Source organism: Neopsephotus bourkii, unplaced genomic scaffold (genome assembly GCF_033783945.1).
Source record: "Neopsephotus bourkii isolate Nb327-2 ecotype Australia unplaced genomic scaffold, CSIRO-AGI_Nbou_v1 NB_1624, whole genome shotgun sequence".
Lineage (NCBI taxonomy): Eukaryota > Metazoa > Chordata > Aves > Psittaciformes > Psittacidae > Neopsephotus > Neopsephotus bourkii.
The window spans coordinates 2,933,236-2,952,582 of record NW_026902099.1 but is presented as its reverse complement, the minus strand read 5'-3'; the positions used below and the strand labels follow the sequence as shown (position 1 = coordinate 2,952,582).

The window sequence follows — 19,347 nt, the reverse complement described above, 5'->3', positions numbered from 1 at the left end:
TTAATAGTTACAGTGTGAATTCTTAGGCATTCTGTTGAAATATATCAAGCTGACTATTTGGTGAGCCACCAAACTGTATTCATAATGTGTTACTTAAACCAACAAAGTTGAAGTTTTTCTTTTTAGTATCTTGAAAGCTAATGCTGTTTAGTGGGTAGGTGCCACTTCGTGGGCTCACGCTGTTTTCTTTGCTATCTTTGTCCATGACCACATTTTGAGCAGGCTTTGAAAGCTTTATTTCCAAGGGAACTCTTCACACCAAAGTTTTATGTTTTTGTGACTAACTGCCTTCTGTTTTGTCTACGTATTGAAGACTGTTTTAAGAACTGTAAACTTGGATGTGCTCAGATACTCATCTGTGTATTCTGAAAAGGTTTGTGTCTAATATTCTTACTGCACTCCAGAATTTACTGTTGGAAGTAGACATTTATAGGGCTACGCCAAGGTTCACTTTCTAAAAACTTTGCAGGTGCCTTTCTGTTGCTGCAGTATCCTCATTCAAAGGTTTGCATATTCAAGAATACATTTACTTCTGATTATTTATTACCTTAGAGTATTCCTTTATCCTGTCTGTGCATACCTGTATATACAAATCCTCTTAAATTAGGGTCATCCTCCTCCTTACTCTTACTGGAGGGATTTTCAGATACATTTCAAAACCATGTTCTTGATGCATATCATGCCCATGAAGGTTGTGTTCGATACTTTCAGTGACTTGCATTTATTTTCCTTTTCAAGAAAGAGGGCTGAATCAAAGTGAAACCTTTAATCAGCTTTTGCCCCTTTTGAACCTTTTCCTGAGTACTAGTGTTAGAATACATGGGACACTTGTGTCATTCTTACTGTCTCTGGACACTGCTGTAAGGATGGCTTATTGATTTGAAATCTCTGTTTCCTTTCAGAGAGACTTAATGGCTTTTTCACTGTCTTCCAGGTTCTCATATTAACTAATATCATGCTGGGTATTTATCTCTTTGGATCCTAATTATTTTCTGTTATCCTCAACATGGAGTGGAGTTCAATTAAATGATCATTTTGGAGCGCAGAAAGACAATTACATTTGAAGTAATTATTTTGGATCATGTTGGAGACACCAGCCATCCTTAAAACAAAACAAAAAAATATGAACACTGTTGGAGGAAGTCTTTGACATATATGAAACTATGCTCTTCATTCAATATATTGTCCCATTTCCGTAAGTTACGAAGTTATACATATTGTAGTGTATGTGACAAATTGGTCGCAGATTTTTACCAGTCCCAGTGTTCTTACTCCCAGAACTTGCTCTGTGAGAGCAAATTAGTCAAGAACGTTAGATATACATCCTCTTCCCTTCCCCAAAAAGCAGTTTAATCTTCCTTGGAGAAGTAAAGCGTACAAAAAATGTTTCACCTATTTTTATGCATTTATGTAGTTTAATAAATTTTATTTTTTATATATACATATATATATATTAATGAAGATTAATGTCACTGGTGCTGGGTAAGTGCAAAAGTCAGACTTGATTAGTCGTTGCTTGGGAAAATGAACCTAAACAGTGTTATATGAGTGCTGGTGCACTGTGTACAGTCGTATTTGAATGCTCCCACTTTCCTAGTAGTTGAAATTATTTAGGGGTTTTCATTACTTCTCAGCTCTTCAGCTGTGGTTTTAATATAGCACTTCATTTGACATCTGGATATACTTAGTTTTACATCAAGCTACACATAATAGTTTTAATTGCTTTAGAATAATTTTACACAGTTCTGCTTTATTTTTGTTTCAGTAGAACTGCAAGATGCAGTTACAGTCTGCAGCACACAATTCTGTGTTCTGGGGCAGCATTTTATGTTTTCATGGGGCACACTGCTCCTTGGAGTGTCCTGAGTTTTGTTCCTCAGTTTTGTTGTTTTTCTCCCAAACTTCTGCTGTCTTTCTTTCTTTTCCTGTTTCCTTTAATTTGTTGTAGGCAACAAGATTCTAACTGGCTTGGTAGGTAGTCAGTGGAAGTTCTAACTGCAGTTTAAGAACAAACTGTTTCTGTTGAGAAAAAGTTGCAACTTTCCCCAATAAATACCATTTTCAGGGCAGTGAGAAACCTGTGAAAAGGCATCAAGCTGATCATCTTTGGTGTACTTTTTTTCCTAAGTTTACAGTGATTTGTTAGTGTTTCTTTATTTTTAAAATGGATATGTGTGTTATGTTCCATGATTAATATGGCAGGAAACTTCCTATGTAAATTGCATTCTAGAGCCGAAGATCGGAAATGGCAGTAACCCTGCATTGAAGATTGATAGCAGACCTTGCAGTTTGAAATAATGAAAAAGTTTGATGTTTGCGGTTGTTTTTTGAGGGAAGTTGTTCTCAATTAAGGGTGTTGGGTATGTGTAAGAAATTCAGTACTTGGCCTAATAAAGTTTCTCTCACAATTGCAATGAAAGCTCATTAGATCTAAAAATCATGAGCTTTTGGAAAATGGATATGGCTCGTAGAGGTTTGTTGCAAGCTTACCCAGGCTACTAGTGTGCAAAACCAGGATGAGTTGGTTCTAGTACAGATTTTCTTTGTTTGACCTTAATAACTGTTGAGACAATAAAATGCAAATTCTGTAAAGCAAATGTGGATCTTCTTTGATCTCATTTATTCTATTAGCTACAGGAGATTTGGTGTTCCATGATTCATGGGAAGAGGTTTTTAATGATCTAAAAAAAAAAAAACAAAAAACAAATTTCCAGTTCTAGCATATAAATGTAGTATATTGGGGGTTTTCTTCTTTTGCACACTGGTGATAACATAAAGCATTTATATTTCATTGTGTGTTTGCTTGGGAGCTGCTGCATCTGTGAGTAGATATGAGTGTGTTTTGCTTAAAATAAGCATTGAGATCCTTCTTCCTTAAAATAGTGCCTGTTGCTTATAATTTCTGAAAAGTGAACTGTATAAACTTGAGTCACGTGGATTGCATAAGCTCATGTTCAGGGTTTGCTGTTGACAAAAATTACTCCTGCTGATAAGACTGCATGTTTTTTGTTTTTCATGCTTCCACAAGCAAGAGAGAAATGTGTCTGATCAGCTCTAAATACTTTTTCGTTTTAATAATCCTTATTTGTCAAAAAAGTTGGGAATTTTTAGCCCCATTTATCATGGTTTAACTCCAGCTGACAACTTAAGTGCCATGCAGCCACTGGCTCCCTTTTCTCCCCCTGTGGGATATGGAGGAGAATCAGAAAAAGGTAAAACCTGTGGGTTGAGGTAAGAACAGTTTTAATAGTTGAAATTAGGTAAAATATAACAATAACTGTGTGAAAGGAGAGAGGAATAAAACCCAAGAAAGACAAGTGATGCACAGTACAATTGTCTACCACCCATTGACTGATGCCCAGCCTGTCTCCAAGCAGCTATCCGTGGCTCCCAGCTAACTCTCAGCAGTTTATACACTGGGCATGATGTGCTGTGGTATGGGATGCCCCTTTAACTACTTTGAGTCAGATGTCCTGTCTCCTTTCCCTCCTGCTTCTTGTGCTCCTCCTTACTGGCAGAGCATGAGAGGTTCAAAAGTCTTAATTTAGGGTAAGCACTACTTAGTAACAACTAAAACATTGGTGTGAAATCAACATTATTCCTATACTAAATCCAAAACATGGCACTGCAGTAGCTACTGGAAGGAAAATTAACTATCCCAGCCAAAACCAGGACACCACTGTTAGTAACCATTCTACAGACTGAAAAAACTGCTTACTGTAATGTTAAAATCCTACATTAGTGAAATAATTACACTCATAAGTTATGTTTAATATAAGACTGGACTACCACTGGAGAGTAGTGTCTCCATTGCTATAGTTGCATGTTTCTGTTGCATAACTTGTTCCTCAACATCAGCAGTCAAAGCACCACATGGTTGCTTTTCCCAGTGCATTGCTGAAAACTGGTCCATTACCATGAATACATATTTCTTGGTACTGACATGGTGAGGACAAGAAGCAACCATTGCAGGGGTTTGAGATTGCCAGAATGTCCATTTCAGCAGCAGCACAGTCAAACTGATGGAAGCAATGAAAATGTGAAGCTAGTCCTTAATTTTTTTTATTTATTTATTTTCCTCTGGATATACATACAGAACAGTGTACATAGAGACGTAGCTATGTCATATTTGGCATACCTATGGCTTTTTATACATCATCTTACAAGAATGAACAGGTATTTCTTTCTGCTTCCGCAGTCCTTTGGGAATGTGCACTGTGTTCTTGTTCTGGTATCAGTAACTGTTTGATCTGTCTTTAAAACTTAATCTCTGATCTAAGTTGTTTCTGCTGATAGCTGATTTATATTATCTAAGGGCCTGAATGGAAACTTGAGTAACGTATCTCTGGCTTCTGGCAGGCTGAAAACAGAGCAGTTTCTACACCTCACTTGAAAAATATGTCTGACAGGATATCTGAGAGTAAGAAATACTTTTTTGCAGAGACCCAGATTTCTTTTTGTATTAGCAGAATGTTTTTTCAGCTTTTCATTTCAGATGCGTTACGAGGTGTACTGTGATAGTTTGTAGGCAAATTTAAGCTTTCTCATAAAGCAAAATCTCTTCTGACAGGTCCTTCAGCATAGTCTAGGACTGAACTCCTCAATCTACAGCTATTTGTACTGACTTGCTGAGAATGAGAACAAGATTAATCAATACCATGTAGTTTGAGGTTTGAACGCTCAAGACAACGCTAGCTTTATCATTTTCTTTCTTGAATAGGAAATTAAAAGCAAATGCAGGAGTTAGAAAATAGACACGTAAATATATATTTTCAGTGTCAGCTAAATGACAGTAAAAGAGAATGCTTCTCTGTAAATCTTTCAGACTGTTGTATAGGTTCTCCCTTTTCTCTTAAAAATCTAATACTGTGTTCATAATCCAAATGGAAGATCTCCTAGGCGTTAGTGGGAAATCCCTTGAATCACTGTATGGAAATGCCCTGAGATATGACTAGGTCATACAAAGGAACTTGCTAAGCTCAAGTTCCTTAGTTGTTAATGTTCTTTGCAGAGGTCTTCCTAGCAAACAGACTGGAAGAATTAGAACTTAATAAAGGGAGTTCTGCCATATAGTATAATGCCCTACAGAAAGACACATGAAGTTACATATGCTTACTTGACTGTGTCTGAATGAACAATAATCATGATGACCTTTAAGACTCTGATAATAGGATATATGGGATGGATTGCTCTTTCTTCCAGTATTAGAAGCGTGCTGCTGGTCATAGCCTTAAGTAAAAACTTTTATATGTTGTAAGGAAACAAATGTGCTGAGAATTCATCTTAAAATTTTGTTCTCTTTGCAATCTACAGCTTGCAGTAGCTGATTGCAGGCTACTGCCGTTGCCTTTATCTCAGCTAATTTCCGTTAATACTCTCAAGTCTGTGTTGGATTCTTTCTTTTTTTTTTTTTCAGTTCTGATGTCCACATCTCTTCCCCTCCTCCCCTCCTCCTTAGGACAGTCTTCAGAATGTGATCTTAAACCTCTTAATATGTCTCTTTAACCAGATACGCAAATGGCTTAAGAACTGTACTGTTTGTGAATTAGCAAACTCAGAGCAGGATTGGTGGCAGCCCAATGAAATCTTGTAATTATAAAAGCCTTATTTTTGCGTTTTCATTACAACTATGAAACTAAAATACAGTAGCCTTGGATGTACTTAAGCTTGTGCCAGAGGAAGGATAGTAAAAAATAGTAATGTACATATTATTGGCTGTTAATCACAGAAAAAAGACATAATGTCAGTTTGAATTTGCAAAACTGGAAGGATTTACAGGAAGAAGTAGATAGCATCAGGAGGGAATGCTACCACTCTTTACTTCCAGTGTTTGAAATGGATTTTCAGTATTACTTGACGTATGGTTGTAGCATTGTATTCAAAGGAGTCTTGTCTTAACTTGGTAAATCTGACTGGTTTATAACTTTTTTTTTTTCTCCCTTGGGTTTTGAGTTTTTTTTTTCTACTCAGCTTCTGCAGCCTGTCTCAGTAGTTGGAAACATGACATACAGACACTGATTCAATTTGGCATTTCACATATTATGATCTTCACTTTTTTAATGTTACCTATTTTCATCCTGGCTTTAAAATCTGGATTACAGGAACCTCCTATTTATGATACTGTGTTCTGAAATGAAATGTTTGGTGAATGCTTGTGTTACTTCTTCACATTGAAATTCTTGAAGTACAGAACAATAATGATGCAATGTGTGAATACAAAAAAGTTTTAATGAAAATGGTGTGGTTTCAAGTTTGATGCAGTTTATTTTTGTGTTACACTGTAGGTCTGTCAAATGGTTTTGGAGATGGAAGTAAAGAGAGAGCATTAGATGATACTCCTGGAAGAAAAGTTGAACCTCGTCGTCGCTGTGCATCAGAATCTAGTATTTCATCTAGTAACAGTCTTTTGTGTAACACAAGGTAAAACTGCAAATCTGAAATACAGTTTGAGACTGAAAATGCCAGTTTTCTGTATTGCTTGTGACCCACATTGGAGGATGGCAGAAATTTTAGAAAAAAGGAGTACATGTCGATTTTCTCAGTTGTGTGTCAAATCAGAGACACCTTTCAGGTTTGCTGGGACTCTTCTGTTGAACTCCCCTTATTGCAGATTTAGGCAGTTAAGTTTTATACTTGACTTTGCTTCTCTTGCTCTGTATAGATGCATACACATTTGTGCATATAGTGTCTTGTTTTACTTTCCTAATCCCAATCACTGAAAATAGATGTGTTTATTTCAATGAGGGGAGGGGAGAAGCAGTTTGCAGAGCAGAGCCTTGTACACAGGGAATGTAAATTCAGTAGCTGTGGAACTGCAGTTTATCAGTCTCTGGTTTGGAATACTGGCTGTTTACTGCAGTAATGATAGTAGCTGTATACCAACTATTGACCCTCTCTGTGAAGTCTGTTGCTAAAGACAGAACTGTCAAAATGGTCATCTCTGCCACCATTGATGAAATTTGATGAAATTATGATATCCATATCTTCCAAAAGCATGCTTATCTGTGCATGAAAGGTAGCAATGATCTCTAGTCCTAGGCTGTGAGGATGAGATATAACAGGAATACAGGGTCAATCTGTTAGGCAGGGGGGAAAAGGAAGATTTTATTCATGTGTTGAAGATTGGTATTGAACTGTTTAAGGGTGTTAGCTCACTCATGTTAAACAGGCTTTCAGAAACAAAGACAATTTAATATTGTATCTCTTATAAACGTGGTATATTGAGGATTTGATCTCGTAGATTTGATTTCTGTTCAGACTCTGTGCTGTCTTAGAGAAAACTCAAGTGCGCAGGTAACATTTCCTGTTTTATGTATAGATACTCTGCAATTGAAAGACATGAATTTGTAGTGAAAAATTAAATAGAAAATAGTCATGTTTCCTATATAGTAGAACTGTTTCCTCTGAGCAAAGGGAGTATGTTCTCAATTGGCCAGTATCTACTCTTAACACTGGAGACAAAACAGCTTATCTTACTTGTGCATATATAATCTGTACAGCAGCTGAGGTGCAGTTTCATACTGTCTTTTGCTGTTAACCAGGCAATTCTGTTCATGAATATATCTGGGATTGTAGTTTTATGTTGTTTTTTTTACATAAAATTTGTTAGAGCTTGCTGCTCTGATTTTACTGTGTACTGATGAATTTTAAATGCTCCTTTGAAGTCTTGAGTTATAGTGAACCATGTTAATTACAAAGTAATGGTTTTAATATTTATACTTTTGTAGTTTCAGCCTACCGAAGTGTGGTAAAGGTAAACCTGCACTTACACGAAGGCATACACTGGAAGACCGAAGTGAATTAATATCATGCATTGAAAATGGAAACTATGCCAAAGCAGCAAGAATTGCAGCTGGTAACTATAAGTAACTGTATTCTTTGTGATATTGTATAATAATAAATCTGTCCATTTATTTGACAGATTCTAACATTCTGATTTTTGCTGGTGAAATAACATCGAGCATTCTGAAAGTGGTGTTGATAGCATTGCAGAAATTACTGGTTTCTGCTTTTGACTCAAAGATTTTGAAGAGAAAATAGTACCTGATCCTTTATTATTTTTATTATTATTAATAAGTGGCATTTAAAGTGATCAAGCTCCTTTAGTAATACAAGCAAAATTTTACTTAAAGTACTGTTTGTGGTTCTCTCAATAATTTTCTTCATTGGAATGTTTGGTGTAGAATTTAGTCTTCAGATACTGTTCTGCATAAACATGTTGGCAGACAGGTAAGACATAGTCTGCTTTGATTAAGGAAAAATTTGAAATTGGAAAGAAGTGTAAATTTCTAGCAATGTAGAGGATAGTAAGTTGCCACATTGTAGGAAATAACTACATTCTGTTGATAAGTTTTCCACCTGTTTCAGTATTTTAATTGCATGATAGGATTTAAGTAGGTCATCTCTTCCGTAAGTAGAGCTGTCTTCCTGTAATGCAATGCTCCCACACTGAAGTTAGGCGTCAGCCTTGTAAGCGTGTAGCATGTAGCAGGCCTGTCTTTAGTTTCTGACCTTACAGCTCTTCACCCCTCATGCTGGGTGTTCCTTGTTCAGGGACTCTTCTGTGTGTTTCTGGTGGTTTTGTCTGACTGTTTATTTGCCTTTGTTCTTTCGACCCCAAATGATCAGTTTTGTTTTTCTTGCAGCTAATTGTTTTCAGCTACTGCTTCATTACTCTCACGTTTAGGATCTTTATTATCTGTATGGTAATCTCTTACATAGGGCTTTACCTTTTCCACTTTCTGTTCTGGGTATTCTTACATTTAGCACTTTCCACTTAGAATTCCTATACTTATTGTTTTCAGAATTCTTGATCCCTCTTAATTCTGTTCTCAGGTACATTCTGTAGCCACCTATAAGGAGGAGCAGATGATGTTTAACAGCACAGGCCCATACTAGCTACTGTGAAGAAAATTAACTCTATCCCAGGCAAAACCAACACATGATTATAGATCAAAAATAAATTGAATTGATTTAGCCTATGCCTGAGAATTGCCCTATAATACATTGTGGAGAATGACCTTTCTGTTTTTTTGTAATCACCTGAAGCACCTTTTCCTTGCTATTTCTGTTCTTAAAAGGTCTGAAACCACTTTTTTTCCTGTACTTTTTTTTTTTTTTGTGATGTTGAGGCAGAACTTAATATCTGCATGCCCGTTTCATTGTAAATAAGCACTGCCCATTTTAAATGGGAGCAGGTGCGGAAGAATTGAGGAAGAAATCATATTTTGGCAAGTAGAGAGTTACTCCTATCAAGTATTGCCTTACTGCTAAAAAAACCTGAGACTGCCACCTTTGAACTGTATCTCAGTACCACTTTTCCCTGTACAAGAAGTGCCACCTCATCTTTACAGCCTGTGAACTTCCAGTGTCTTCTTCCTACTTTTTCCAATTACATCTTGATGGGATAACTTGCTGTCTTCCACCCAATCTCTTGACCATATCACTATGTGTGTAGGGGCCAATTGCAGTTCTGGTTGACTGAAAGTCTTTAAAACTCTCTCATGCTTCAGTCCAGTGGTGACAACAGAGAAGAAAATGGCGGATTCTGGTAGAAGCAAGAAGTAATATAAACTCAGTTCTCTGTTGCCTCCTGAGAAGGAAGAAACCAGCAGCTGATTCCTTGCCACCCTGTTTGTCTTTCTGACTTTGCTGCAGGAAAGGGCTGGGCAAAGAGACAGGCCAATTAAATATAAATAAATGAATAAAAATTAAAATGCAGAATGGAATTTCTGCGTAAGAGTAGAAAGGTATACCGGACAGGCATTGTAAGTTACCAGGTGCTAGTCCTATTATGGTATCTAACACTTTGGAAACACACCACGCAACTCGAATCTTCAGGTACCATCATGGCTTTGACAGGATTGTCGTAGTTTCAAAAGACCCTGGTTGTTTGAAGTACCACAACTTTGTTTTCTTTTGAGCTTTTTTCAAAGGGAAAGGAATATTAGAAGGTGGCAAACACTGGCTTTTTGAAAATTAAGGTGGTTTAAGATACGCTGTTTCCAGAGGTGTCTGAAAAATCAGTTCTTTAGGCTTAGATTAAAGTATTAGTATCATTTAAAGAGCTATTTTGAATGTATCTACTTTTTATCGCTATTTTATGTGTGCATGGAAAGTGGTTTTCATATTTGGATTCTAATGATCATGAGATATTGATGACAAGTGCAGAAGATTGGTCAGAGATTTCATTCTTTAACATTTTAATATTATATTTAATTATTATTTGTTCTTAGAAGTTGGGCATAGCAGTATGTGGATTTCAAGTGATGCTGCAACATCTGTTCTTGAGCCTCTCAAAGTAGTATGGGCCAAATGCAGTGGATATCCCTCTTACCCAGCTCTGGTAAGTATGCTGCTTCTCATCAGTATGCTAGTGATACTGTTTCTGGTCTGGAAACACTGATGTGTGAACTTAAGCCAGTTGATAAATTCCCATTCAGGTTGAATAAAGGTGGATTATTCTGCTGTCTTAACTGCATTATTTGTAAAGTTACTGCAATATGAGATGTTGAGTCAATAATTACTTCCCTACCCTTCATCTGAGATGTGTAATGCTTGTTGTGGTTTAACCCCGGTCAACAGCTAAGGCCCACACAGGTGCTTATTAACCCCTCCCCTTAGTGGGATGGTGGAGAGAACTGGAAGGGTAGAAGTGAGGAAACTCCTGTGTTGAGACAAAGACAGTTTAACAGGTGAAGCAAAAGCCATGTGTGCAAGCAAAGCAAAACAAGGCGTTCATTCACCAGTTCGCATGGCAGGCAGATGTTCAGCCATCTCTAAGACAGCAGGGCTCCATCACACATAAGGGTTACTTGGAAAGACAGACACCATCACTCCCAGTGTCCTGTCCTTCATTGTTCCCCCTGCTTTATATGCTGAGCATGACATGATATGACGTGGGATATCCTTTTGGTCAGTTGGGGTCATCTGTCCTGGCTGTGTCCCTTCCCAGCTCCTTGTGCACCCCCAGCCTGCTCGTGGGGGGGCTGGTGTGAGGAGCAGAAGAGGCCTTGGCTTTGTGTAGGCACTGCTCAGCAGCAACAAAAACATCCCTGTGTTATCAACACTGTTTACAGCACAGATCCAAAACAAGAGACCCATACCAGCCACTATGAAGAAAATTAACTCCAGCCAAAACCGGCACATGTGTCTTGGTAGTCTTTGTTTCTGCAGTATATATTACTGTTTTAAAGTATCTACTGAATAATCATTTGACAGACATCTTGTTGGTATTGGAGCCATAAGATATTTTCTGTTGCAAAATGAGTATAGAAATACTCTGATTCTGCAGTTCATTAAAGAAACAGAAAGCTTGCTATCTTCAGAATAAATTGAACGATTGTGTCCAGTTGTGAATGTCATGCTGGAAACTGAAAGCTATTGTGCCTGGGTTATTTTAGGAGAAATAGAGAGTTCTATTTACATTAAAGCTTGCGGAGAAATGTTGGTAAAGTGTTTAGCTTCAGGTGTTTGGAGTTACAGAAATAGTGCATACACTGGCTTGATTTCTCTAATAGACTGGACAGTTACGACTTTTAATATGTGTGTGCTGGGAACATCAGGAAATGCTGGGAACATCAGGAAATGTAGTTGTACAGAGTCAGGTTAAAACCTGTGGGGTGAGATTTAGAGCACTTCAGTGCTCTCAGTTTGTGACTAACACTCTTGGGTCATGCTGAAAATTTAATGATTTGGCTGTGTTTTGAATGGTGTTAGCACTTTAGTATTAGATTTTAGTTGATCATGACTGAAGGTCCCCTTTTCTGAGTACTCCTTTGTGTCAGCACTGGTGTTTCTCTTGTGTGTGATGAGTTGATCAGGGAATTAAACCTCAGTCAAGAGAAGAAAGTTCTGTTCTCTACAAACTCTCCACAGTGTTACTTTCTGTTGATTTAATTCCCATAATCAGTTTACCATGGTTTAAGATGGGTGCCAGTTTGGATGACAGAAAAAAAAAAAGGAAGTTTGGAGAGTAGGAGGTGGGTGGAACAAATGTGGAGTAACATGGCTCCTCTTTGGTGGAAGCTGAGCACTTGATTATGCTGTGATCTGCCTACAAAGGAGTTTTTCCATTAGCGTGATTATTAGTTCAATGTTAGCGGCATCTTCCACCCTCCTCTAACCTTTCTTTAAAAAGAATTTGTAACTGTAACTCCATGTTTTGCTAAAAATTGAGTCATTAAATTGGATATGCAAGATATTTGGAAATGACTTCAGATATCTTTGGGGGGGGGGGGTGCAGGTCCCTTTTTAAGGGTGTTTTGCTCCATTTTTGAGTATGGGGTTTGTACTTTGCAGAAACAAATATTTATACCTTAACTTGTTTCTTTAACTTGTAAGCTTGTTTCTTGTAAGCTTGTTTCTTTAACTTGTAAGCTTGTTTCTTGTAAGCTTGTTTCTTAACTTGTAAGCTTGTTTCTTTAAGGTGTCTGAAATTCAAATCCCCAAATTTGTGGTAGAGGCAGGTTTTTCAGTTAAATCTACTGCTGTGCCTCCAATATACCTGTTCAGTGTATGTCAGAAAGTTACGTGTGTACAACAAAGCCAATTTATATGCAGTAGCTGCTCAGTTTATGATTATTTTCCCCTTGACTATTTGTAATATGTCCTTAAATGATGTAGTTTAAAAAATCAGGAACTGTCATTTATTCTCTTTCATAGATTATTGATCCTAAGATGCCTCGTGTTGCTGGCCATCACAACGGTGTTACTATACCAGTGCCACCTCTGGATGTACTGAAAATTGGAGAACAAATGCAGACCAAATCTGATGAGAAACTGTTTTTAGTGCTATTTTTTGACAATAAAAGAAGTTGGTATGTTATTGAAATGTATTGTTTGATGTAGTGACTTAAAATTTTAAAAGCGTGTACCTTTATCCTTAAAGAATTGAGACATTATTGTTCCATGGATATCTTTCCTACAGAAGTATCAACTGTAAAGTAAAAATTTCATATTTGAGTCTGTTCTTTGACCAAGGTATATTGTTAATGAAAGATTCCTTTTTATGGTCAGTTTGGAAGAAAATAATATAAGTAGTTAAATACTCTTTTGGTTTGATACACAAGCTGTTTTAACTTACCGACCCAATAAAATTGCTTCTTTGGCTAAACAGGTTTTTTAAAGGTAAAAATCTGTATCAGCCTTCATCATTGCTTCCCAAATGACACCACTTCTCCCCCCCCCCAGTCTGCTCAAGTGCATTTTCTCAAAATTCTTAACCTCTAAAGTCCTTGTAAAGTCCTTTATTAACACTCTCATTTGAAGTTCTTGACCCTTTTAAATCTTTTTCTTGAGACCTTTCCTTCTTCAGTTTCTTTCAGTATCAGGAATATGCTGTGTGAAGCCTGAAGGGATAATTTAGACAATAAAACACTGTTTCACATGTGCTGTCTTTTTTTTGTTGCTGCTGTTTCCGTTTTTGAGTGTGTGTTTGTTTGGGTTTGTTGATTTAGGTTTTTCCCCCTCCAGATACGGAAGCTTTTCATCAACTCTCTTCCCTTCATCAAATTATATATTTCATTCCTGTGTTCTTAATCTCTCTTCAATCTTTGTTTCCACACAGATCAAGCTAGCTTTAAATCTTTTTATATCTGTTTTATTCTTGAATTTGTTTACAACTTCAAATACCATCTTCCTCTCTTTAGCTGATGAAATGTCTAGTAATGCTGCTGCTTCCCCGACTGTCCCCAGTACGCCAACACCTAAATAATTTCTTGTCTGAGGTTTGCTTTTCTGTCCCCATAGGGCCTTTAGCATAATCAGTATTCTTTGGCTTGTTCTTTTTTTTTTTTATTAATTAGTACTTTTTAATGATCTTTCTTGTTCAGTTGTGCAGGATTCTACGAAATTCTTCATTCTTCTGCCTTTGTTCATGGAGATCATCCAAATTTAAACATATTTAGTATTCTGTTTCTCATTATTCTCTTCCTGGTATCACAAGTGTAATGCATGCTCTCCCTTAGCCACTTTCTTAATGGTTGCTGTGTTTGCTACTTGATCTTGGGAGTCCTCTGCACCTTAAACCTGTCTGATTCATTGCCATATGTAGGTGGTTCTAAATCTTGCAAATACTATGCAGAGCTGTCTCTAATGGATACTCAGCATAGATGGACAGGAAAGGCTAAATACTCTTCCAGCCCCTTTCACCTCCTCCCCTCCCACTACTTTTTTTGGTAATGGTTCTTTTATTCTCATTATTTTGACCATTTTGGCACTCATCACTCTGAACTCGTGTTTTGTCTCTCCTACTCCTGAACCCACATGTATGATTTTCATTCACTTACAGGGTCATCTTCAGTCCATGATACCAGCTTCTATCACCTATGGATTACCTTTTCAAATAGTCATATTTGTTTCTTTGAGACATGCATCTGAAGGATTTGCCAAGCTTTCTGTTAAAAATACCTTCTTTGAAACTTCCCTCTGATCTGTAGCAAAACTTACAATTAGACTGCTGCTTACCGTGCTGATGTTACTGTTATGTACTGTTCTGTCTGTGTCCTTGTACTGACTCTTTACGTTATTTTGGTTTCAGTGTGTGTGTGCTCAGTACAATAGGGTTGTAGTTTAGAGTGCTTTACTAAAAAATAGTATTTCAAGAGACAGTTTTATTGGGTAAAATATAAGCAACCTCTTTGAATAAAATGTTTTATATCAGCCTTTACTGTCTCATTTGCGGTTAGTTTGGCTTCAAATGGGCTCCCAAACTGAAGTTTTTTGAACAGAAACACGGTTTATGCCATTTACAAGGCTGCAATTGCAGGCTACAATAACATATTTCTAATAGATACTCACTAGTTTACCTAATTTTTGTTTTTCTTAAGTTACCTTACCTGTAACTTAAGAAAATAGGGTTAAAATAAACATTTATGGAAATGGAAGTAAATTTACTTCATACTTCTTGATTAAACATGTAGAAAGCTTTTCCTTTAACTAGAAGGATGGAGTGCAGAGATTTTTTTTCATTATCAGTTCTCTATGCCCAGTAATTAGTGGCACTTACAGAGCTTAAAACAGGAAAGTACTCTGAATTAAATTAAAAGTTAGTAGGATTTCATGATGCAGGGTAAAAGCATACTAAGCAGAACTTCCGTAACAGTTTAGCTTTCATCATAAATCCAAATTGAGATGTCTTAAGGCAAAAAGACAAAAATTAATCATCTGCAAATTCCTGGTAATAATGAAAGTGACAGAATGAACATAATACTGTGTCAGGTTAGTCTTGTGCTTTGTTCATTGTTACATCCTTCTGCCTGTACTTACACTGCATCAGTATTTCATGGTATTTTTTTTTTCAGTTCACACTTAACAGCAATCATTAACTATCATTGAATTGCAGTGTATTAGTTGTTTTATGGAAGAGGCTTAATATCTCGTGTTCTTAAAATACTTAAGGCAAGTAAGTACTGTCTTTAAAGGAATTTTATAACTTTATTGAAGATGGTGAAAGCCGATCTGTTATACGAAAAAAGCAATATAGCAGCCCTGACATTTCTGAACAAACTTTTTTCTTTCACTCCATATTTAACATAATTATTTTACACTTTGTTACAGGCAGTGGCTTCCCAAATCCAAAATGGTTCCCCTTGGAATAGATGAGACCATAGACAAGTTAAAAATGATGGAAGGACGTAACTCAAGCATACGAAAGGCAGTAAGAATTGCTTTTGATCGTGCTATGAATCACCTGAGTCGAGTCCATGGAGAACCAGTCAGTGACTTCAGTGATATTGACTAACAGAGATTCTACCAAGGCGTGAAACATACCACACAGACTTGAACTCTACTAATGAACCTCTTTGTCTAAAAGAATGTATTGAAGTTACAACCCCTTAATTGTTGGTTCAGTGGCTGAGTTCTGCAAACTTGAAGTAGTCGAATAAATCTCCTAAATCACCATTGCCATATTGATTAATGATTTTACCATGTTGTAGTTTGGAGGATTTTCCACTAAACCTATTAAAATGTCTTGTTCATAGTGTTCATAATTGTACATAAATGTATATTCAACACTTAACTTATTCTGATTTTAGAAGTAGCTCTTTAATTCCTTTTTTAATTTTACTGGGGAGGGAGCTGGTTTTTGTTTCTGTGCTTTTTACTTTTCTTTCTTTCTTTCTGAGGTTAAGTTACCTAAGCACCATCTTCCAGCTGAAGGTGTTTAGTGAGTCTTCAAGCCTAATATCAAAATGGCATCAAATATATGTTTGCCTAAATCATATACAATATGGTGCTGCTTTGTATCATTTCTTCCTTGGTCTGTAGCTTCTGAAAAAGACTTCTGAATGTTTGTGTAAATCATTGCTCTTTGCACAAAGTACCACATATTTAAGATTGATGTAAATTTACAATTACAAATATGTATTTTAAGAAAGGAAGTTGCATTATTTTGGAGGGTACTTTGTGAGAAAGGCATCAAAAAATATACTATGTACATCACTTGCAAATCACCAAAAACACTCCATTGTTGCCCAAAATAACTTGATTGTTTTTGTTTTAAACCTGGCTTAAAGCCTGCAAGCACATTATTTCTTTCAAAACCATATCCCATTTATCTCCCATTGGTTTAATTTTGTTGATATTTGTGCCTCCCTGTGTTTTATTTATTGTAGAAAATGTATTAATTTGCTTTATAATGAAAAATAAAATTGACAAATATATTGATACGCATTTTTATACAGGCACATGAGAAGACAACTTGGTTTGGGAGAAAAATGTATTGGAAATTGTATAAAAACTCGATGGTTTGTGTGTAATTCGGTTTTCTTGGTAAATTGTAATCTTCTGTTTCCAATGAGGGGATTTATGTAACTTTTAATTTAGAACACTTTGGTAGCAATAGAAACTTTGGATACATTTTTGTATGGTACATGTGATGTATATAGAATTAGTACTTTATTTTTATTTTTAAGAAGTAAAGCATTATGTTTGGGCAGGGGGAAGAAGGAGGGTGGGTTTCCAGAACTACATTTTTATATTAAAAAGAAAAAAAGTCAAGATATTGATTGTTGTAGCTACTTTATTCCTACCTTCACTGAGATACAGAATTTGTAACAATGAAAATGGCAAGGTATGTTTGCAATGTGATTTATAATGACTCCATTATTTATAAATGCACTGTGTTTGAACTCTTTTGCAGTGATACTTAAATACTGTACCAAGTTATATAATATGAAACACCAAATATAATGCATATGAATGCACGAAGTATTTATGCCCAGCTTTTTTATAAAGGATTAGCAAATACAGCAAAACCAATACTTTTTAAATCTTTTTTTTTTAAACTTCATTGAATAGCATACTTCATTGTTAAACCTGCTTGAATCTTTATTTTAAAGGGACAATTACTTTTTAAATAGTTTTTAATGTTTTTATTCTCTATTGTTTGTAATACCCCCTTAGAAGCTTGAAATAAAATTTCTTTCTCAACTATTAATTTTGTCCTGAATTTAGCCCCTGAGATTTTGCTGTAGTGCCCATTTTCTTACTCCATGACTGCGCTGGTACAGAGGCACTAGTTCAAGAACCTGATTGTTTTCTTGCTGTGACACGCAGTATTATCCTCGATGAGCCCTATGCATGGTTGGTATTGTAGCTAGCTGCACAACCTGAGACCAGTTCCCTATAAGGGACTCCTCTTATAATTAGAGGATGTTGTGTCAGAGATTAGTTGGATACATTTCACAAATGATCAAATAGTTTTCACAGTCTGGGCAGTAAGCACAGCTTTAGGGGAGTGGTGATGGCAGGTATCCTGTAAGGACTGACTGGGGCACGCTTCTGTGATGGAAGCAACAGCCACCTCAGGTGGAAAAATAAAACAAGTTCTGTGGTTTGTCTGAAGTAGAATATCTATATAATGACTTCAAGTATCTGCCAGATAACCACGCTCATCTTTGAAGGGATGGAGCTTAATTTGTGCGATACTGAAACAGTAGAACCATTTGTCATCTGTTAGGACTGCCTGTTAACAGTCTTCAAAAAAAAACAGCCTGCATCAGATTTTATTTCAGACTTATTCCATCAAATATACTGAAATTTGGTGTGTGTGAAACTGAATAATGATTCACAGCCTCATCCTGGCAGGCAGAGAAAATGGGGTTTTTTTTTGGATCTGTCAGGCCTTGCAAAGCTAAGATTGCAATTACAGTAGGAGTTGGAAGAAGATTTGGTACTTGTATGATGAGAATTTTGATACCTCTCAAGTATAAAATCACAGTTGAGTGTATACACAGCTGCAAAATGATCCTTTAGAAGGCTTCCCAAGTTCTCAGCTGCTTCTGATGGTAGCAACAGGAGAGGGAAAAACTATCTCCTTTTTTGAAAACAAGAGCAGAGCATTAATTATATTATTCTGTAGCAGGTTGTTTAATCAAGTCTCGGGATAAGCTTTCGTTTGAATTTTGCTCTGACTTGCAGGTTTCATTTTCTGGCTTTTATCTTTAGAGATAGCTCTGTCAATTCTTAGAGAAGGTGAATTTGCTGCCTTGATCTTACAGGTGCACTTCAGAGAATTCTGAGCTGGAAAACTTCACTGATTAAAAGAATCTGTTAAGCATCCTGACAAACCAGACTGCATGTTCTTTTGATGAAACTGGCATGAAAAGCTGTGCTGTTTTTCTTTTATGTATGTGATATTAACTGTCCTGGGAAGTCCTCCCAAATGCTGGCTGAGAGGAGCTTGCAGCAGTGGCTATGGCTGTTGTCATGCTGTCGCATTCCGAATCTCTTCAGATTAGGTAAAGTCTGAAATGATTTCTAATAGTTGTCAGTTTTCAGTGTGACCTGTGTGTTTTTAAGGGATTTCTTCCCTATTTGGGAAAGGAAATCCAAGCTCTAAAACTGCTTTATTTCCAAATTCTAGGTCCTAACCAGGTACAAGTAGAAAGAGGACGTGTATAGCAGAATGTGCTTCACCGCATTTCTAGATCGAGCTCTTCTATGACACCAGTAGTAACTGTAAAACAATCATGGAGTGGAAATTACTATTTTAATGAAAGGAAAAAAAAGGGCAACACCGCATCGTACCTCGCTGATTTCTTGGGGAGTGTTACAGCAGTAACTACAGGGTGTAGATTTGCATATGCACTATTCCATTCTGGTATAATCATTTCCTGCTAATGAAGTGTCAGAGACATGGATCAGAAGCTGAAACTTAAGTTAAAATCTGTCATCTCTTGTGTTAAAATGTGAGGAATCATGTTATAAATATTTAGGAAAAAAAAGTTGGTAGGGAATGAAAAGCAAAACCTGCAGAAGTTTGTTACCAAACTTCATTATTTTTGAATGTTTCCGGATTGTGATTTTGTATTTTTACACTAGAGGGAGCAATACACACAGACC

General features: G+C 36.6%; 1 protein-coding gene across 10 annotated transcripts in view; it reads left to right on the top strand.

Moving 5' to 3' along the window:
* The window catches only part of BRD1 (bromodomain containing 1), a 69,217-nt gene extending 52,717 nt beyond the window's left edge, over positions 1-16,500 (top strand). For 6 of the 10 annotated variants that reach the window (XM_061372900.1, XM_061372899.1, XM_061372903.1 and 3 more), the window contains 5 exons: positions 6,285-6,420; positions 7,728-7,855; positions 10,236-10,345; positions 12,664-12,818; positions 15,559-16,500. In XM_061372900.1, the coding sequence (XP_061228884.1) occupies positions 6,285-6,420; positions 7,728-7,855; positions 10,236-10,345; positions 12,664-12,818; positions 15,559-15,742 (713 nt within the window). In that variant the 3' untranslated portion in view covers positions 15,743-16,500. Of the gene's footprint in view, positions 1-934; positions 1,139-6,284; positions 6,421-7,727; positions 7,856-10,235; positions 10,346-12,663; positions 12,819-15,558 lie in introns of those variants that run through there. The other 4 variants (XR_009728389.1, XM_061372906.1, XM_061372902.1 and 1 more) reach the window with 3 other exon arrangements.
* Positions 16,501-19,347: the final 2,847 nt, after the last annotated feature.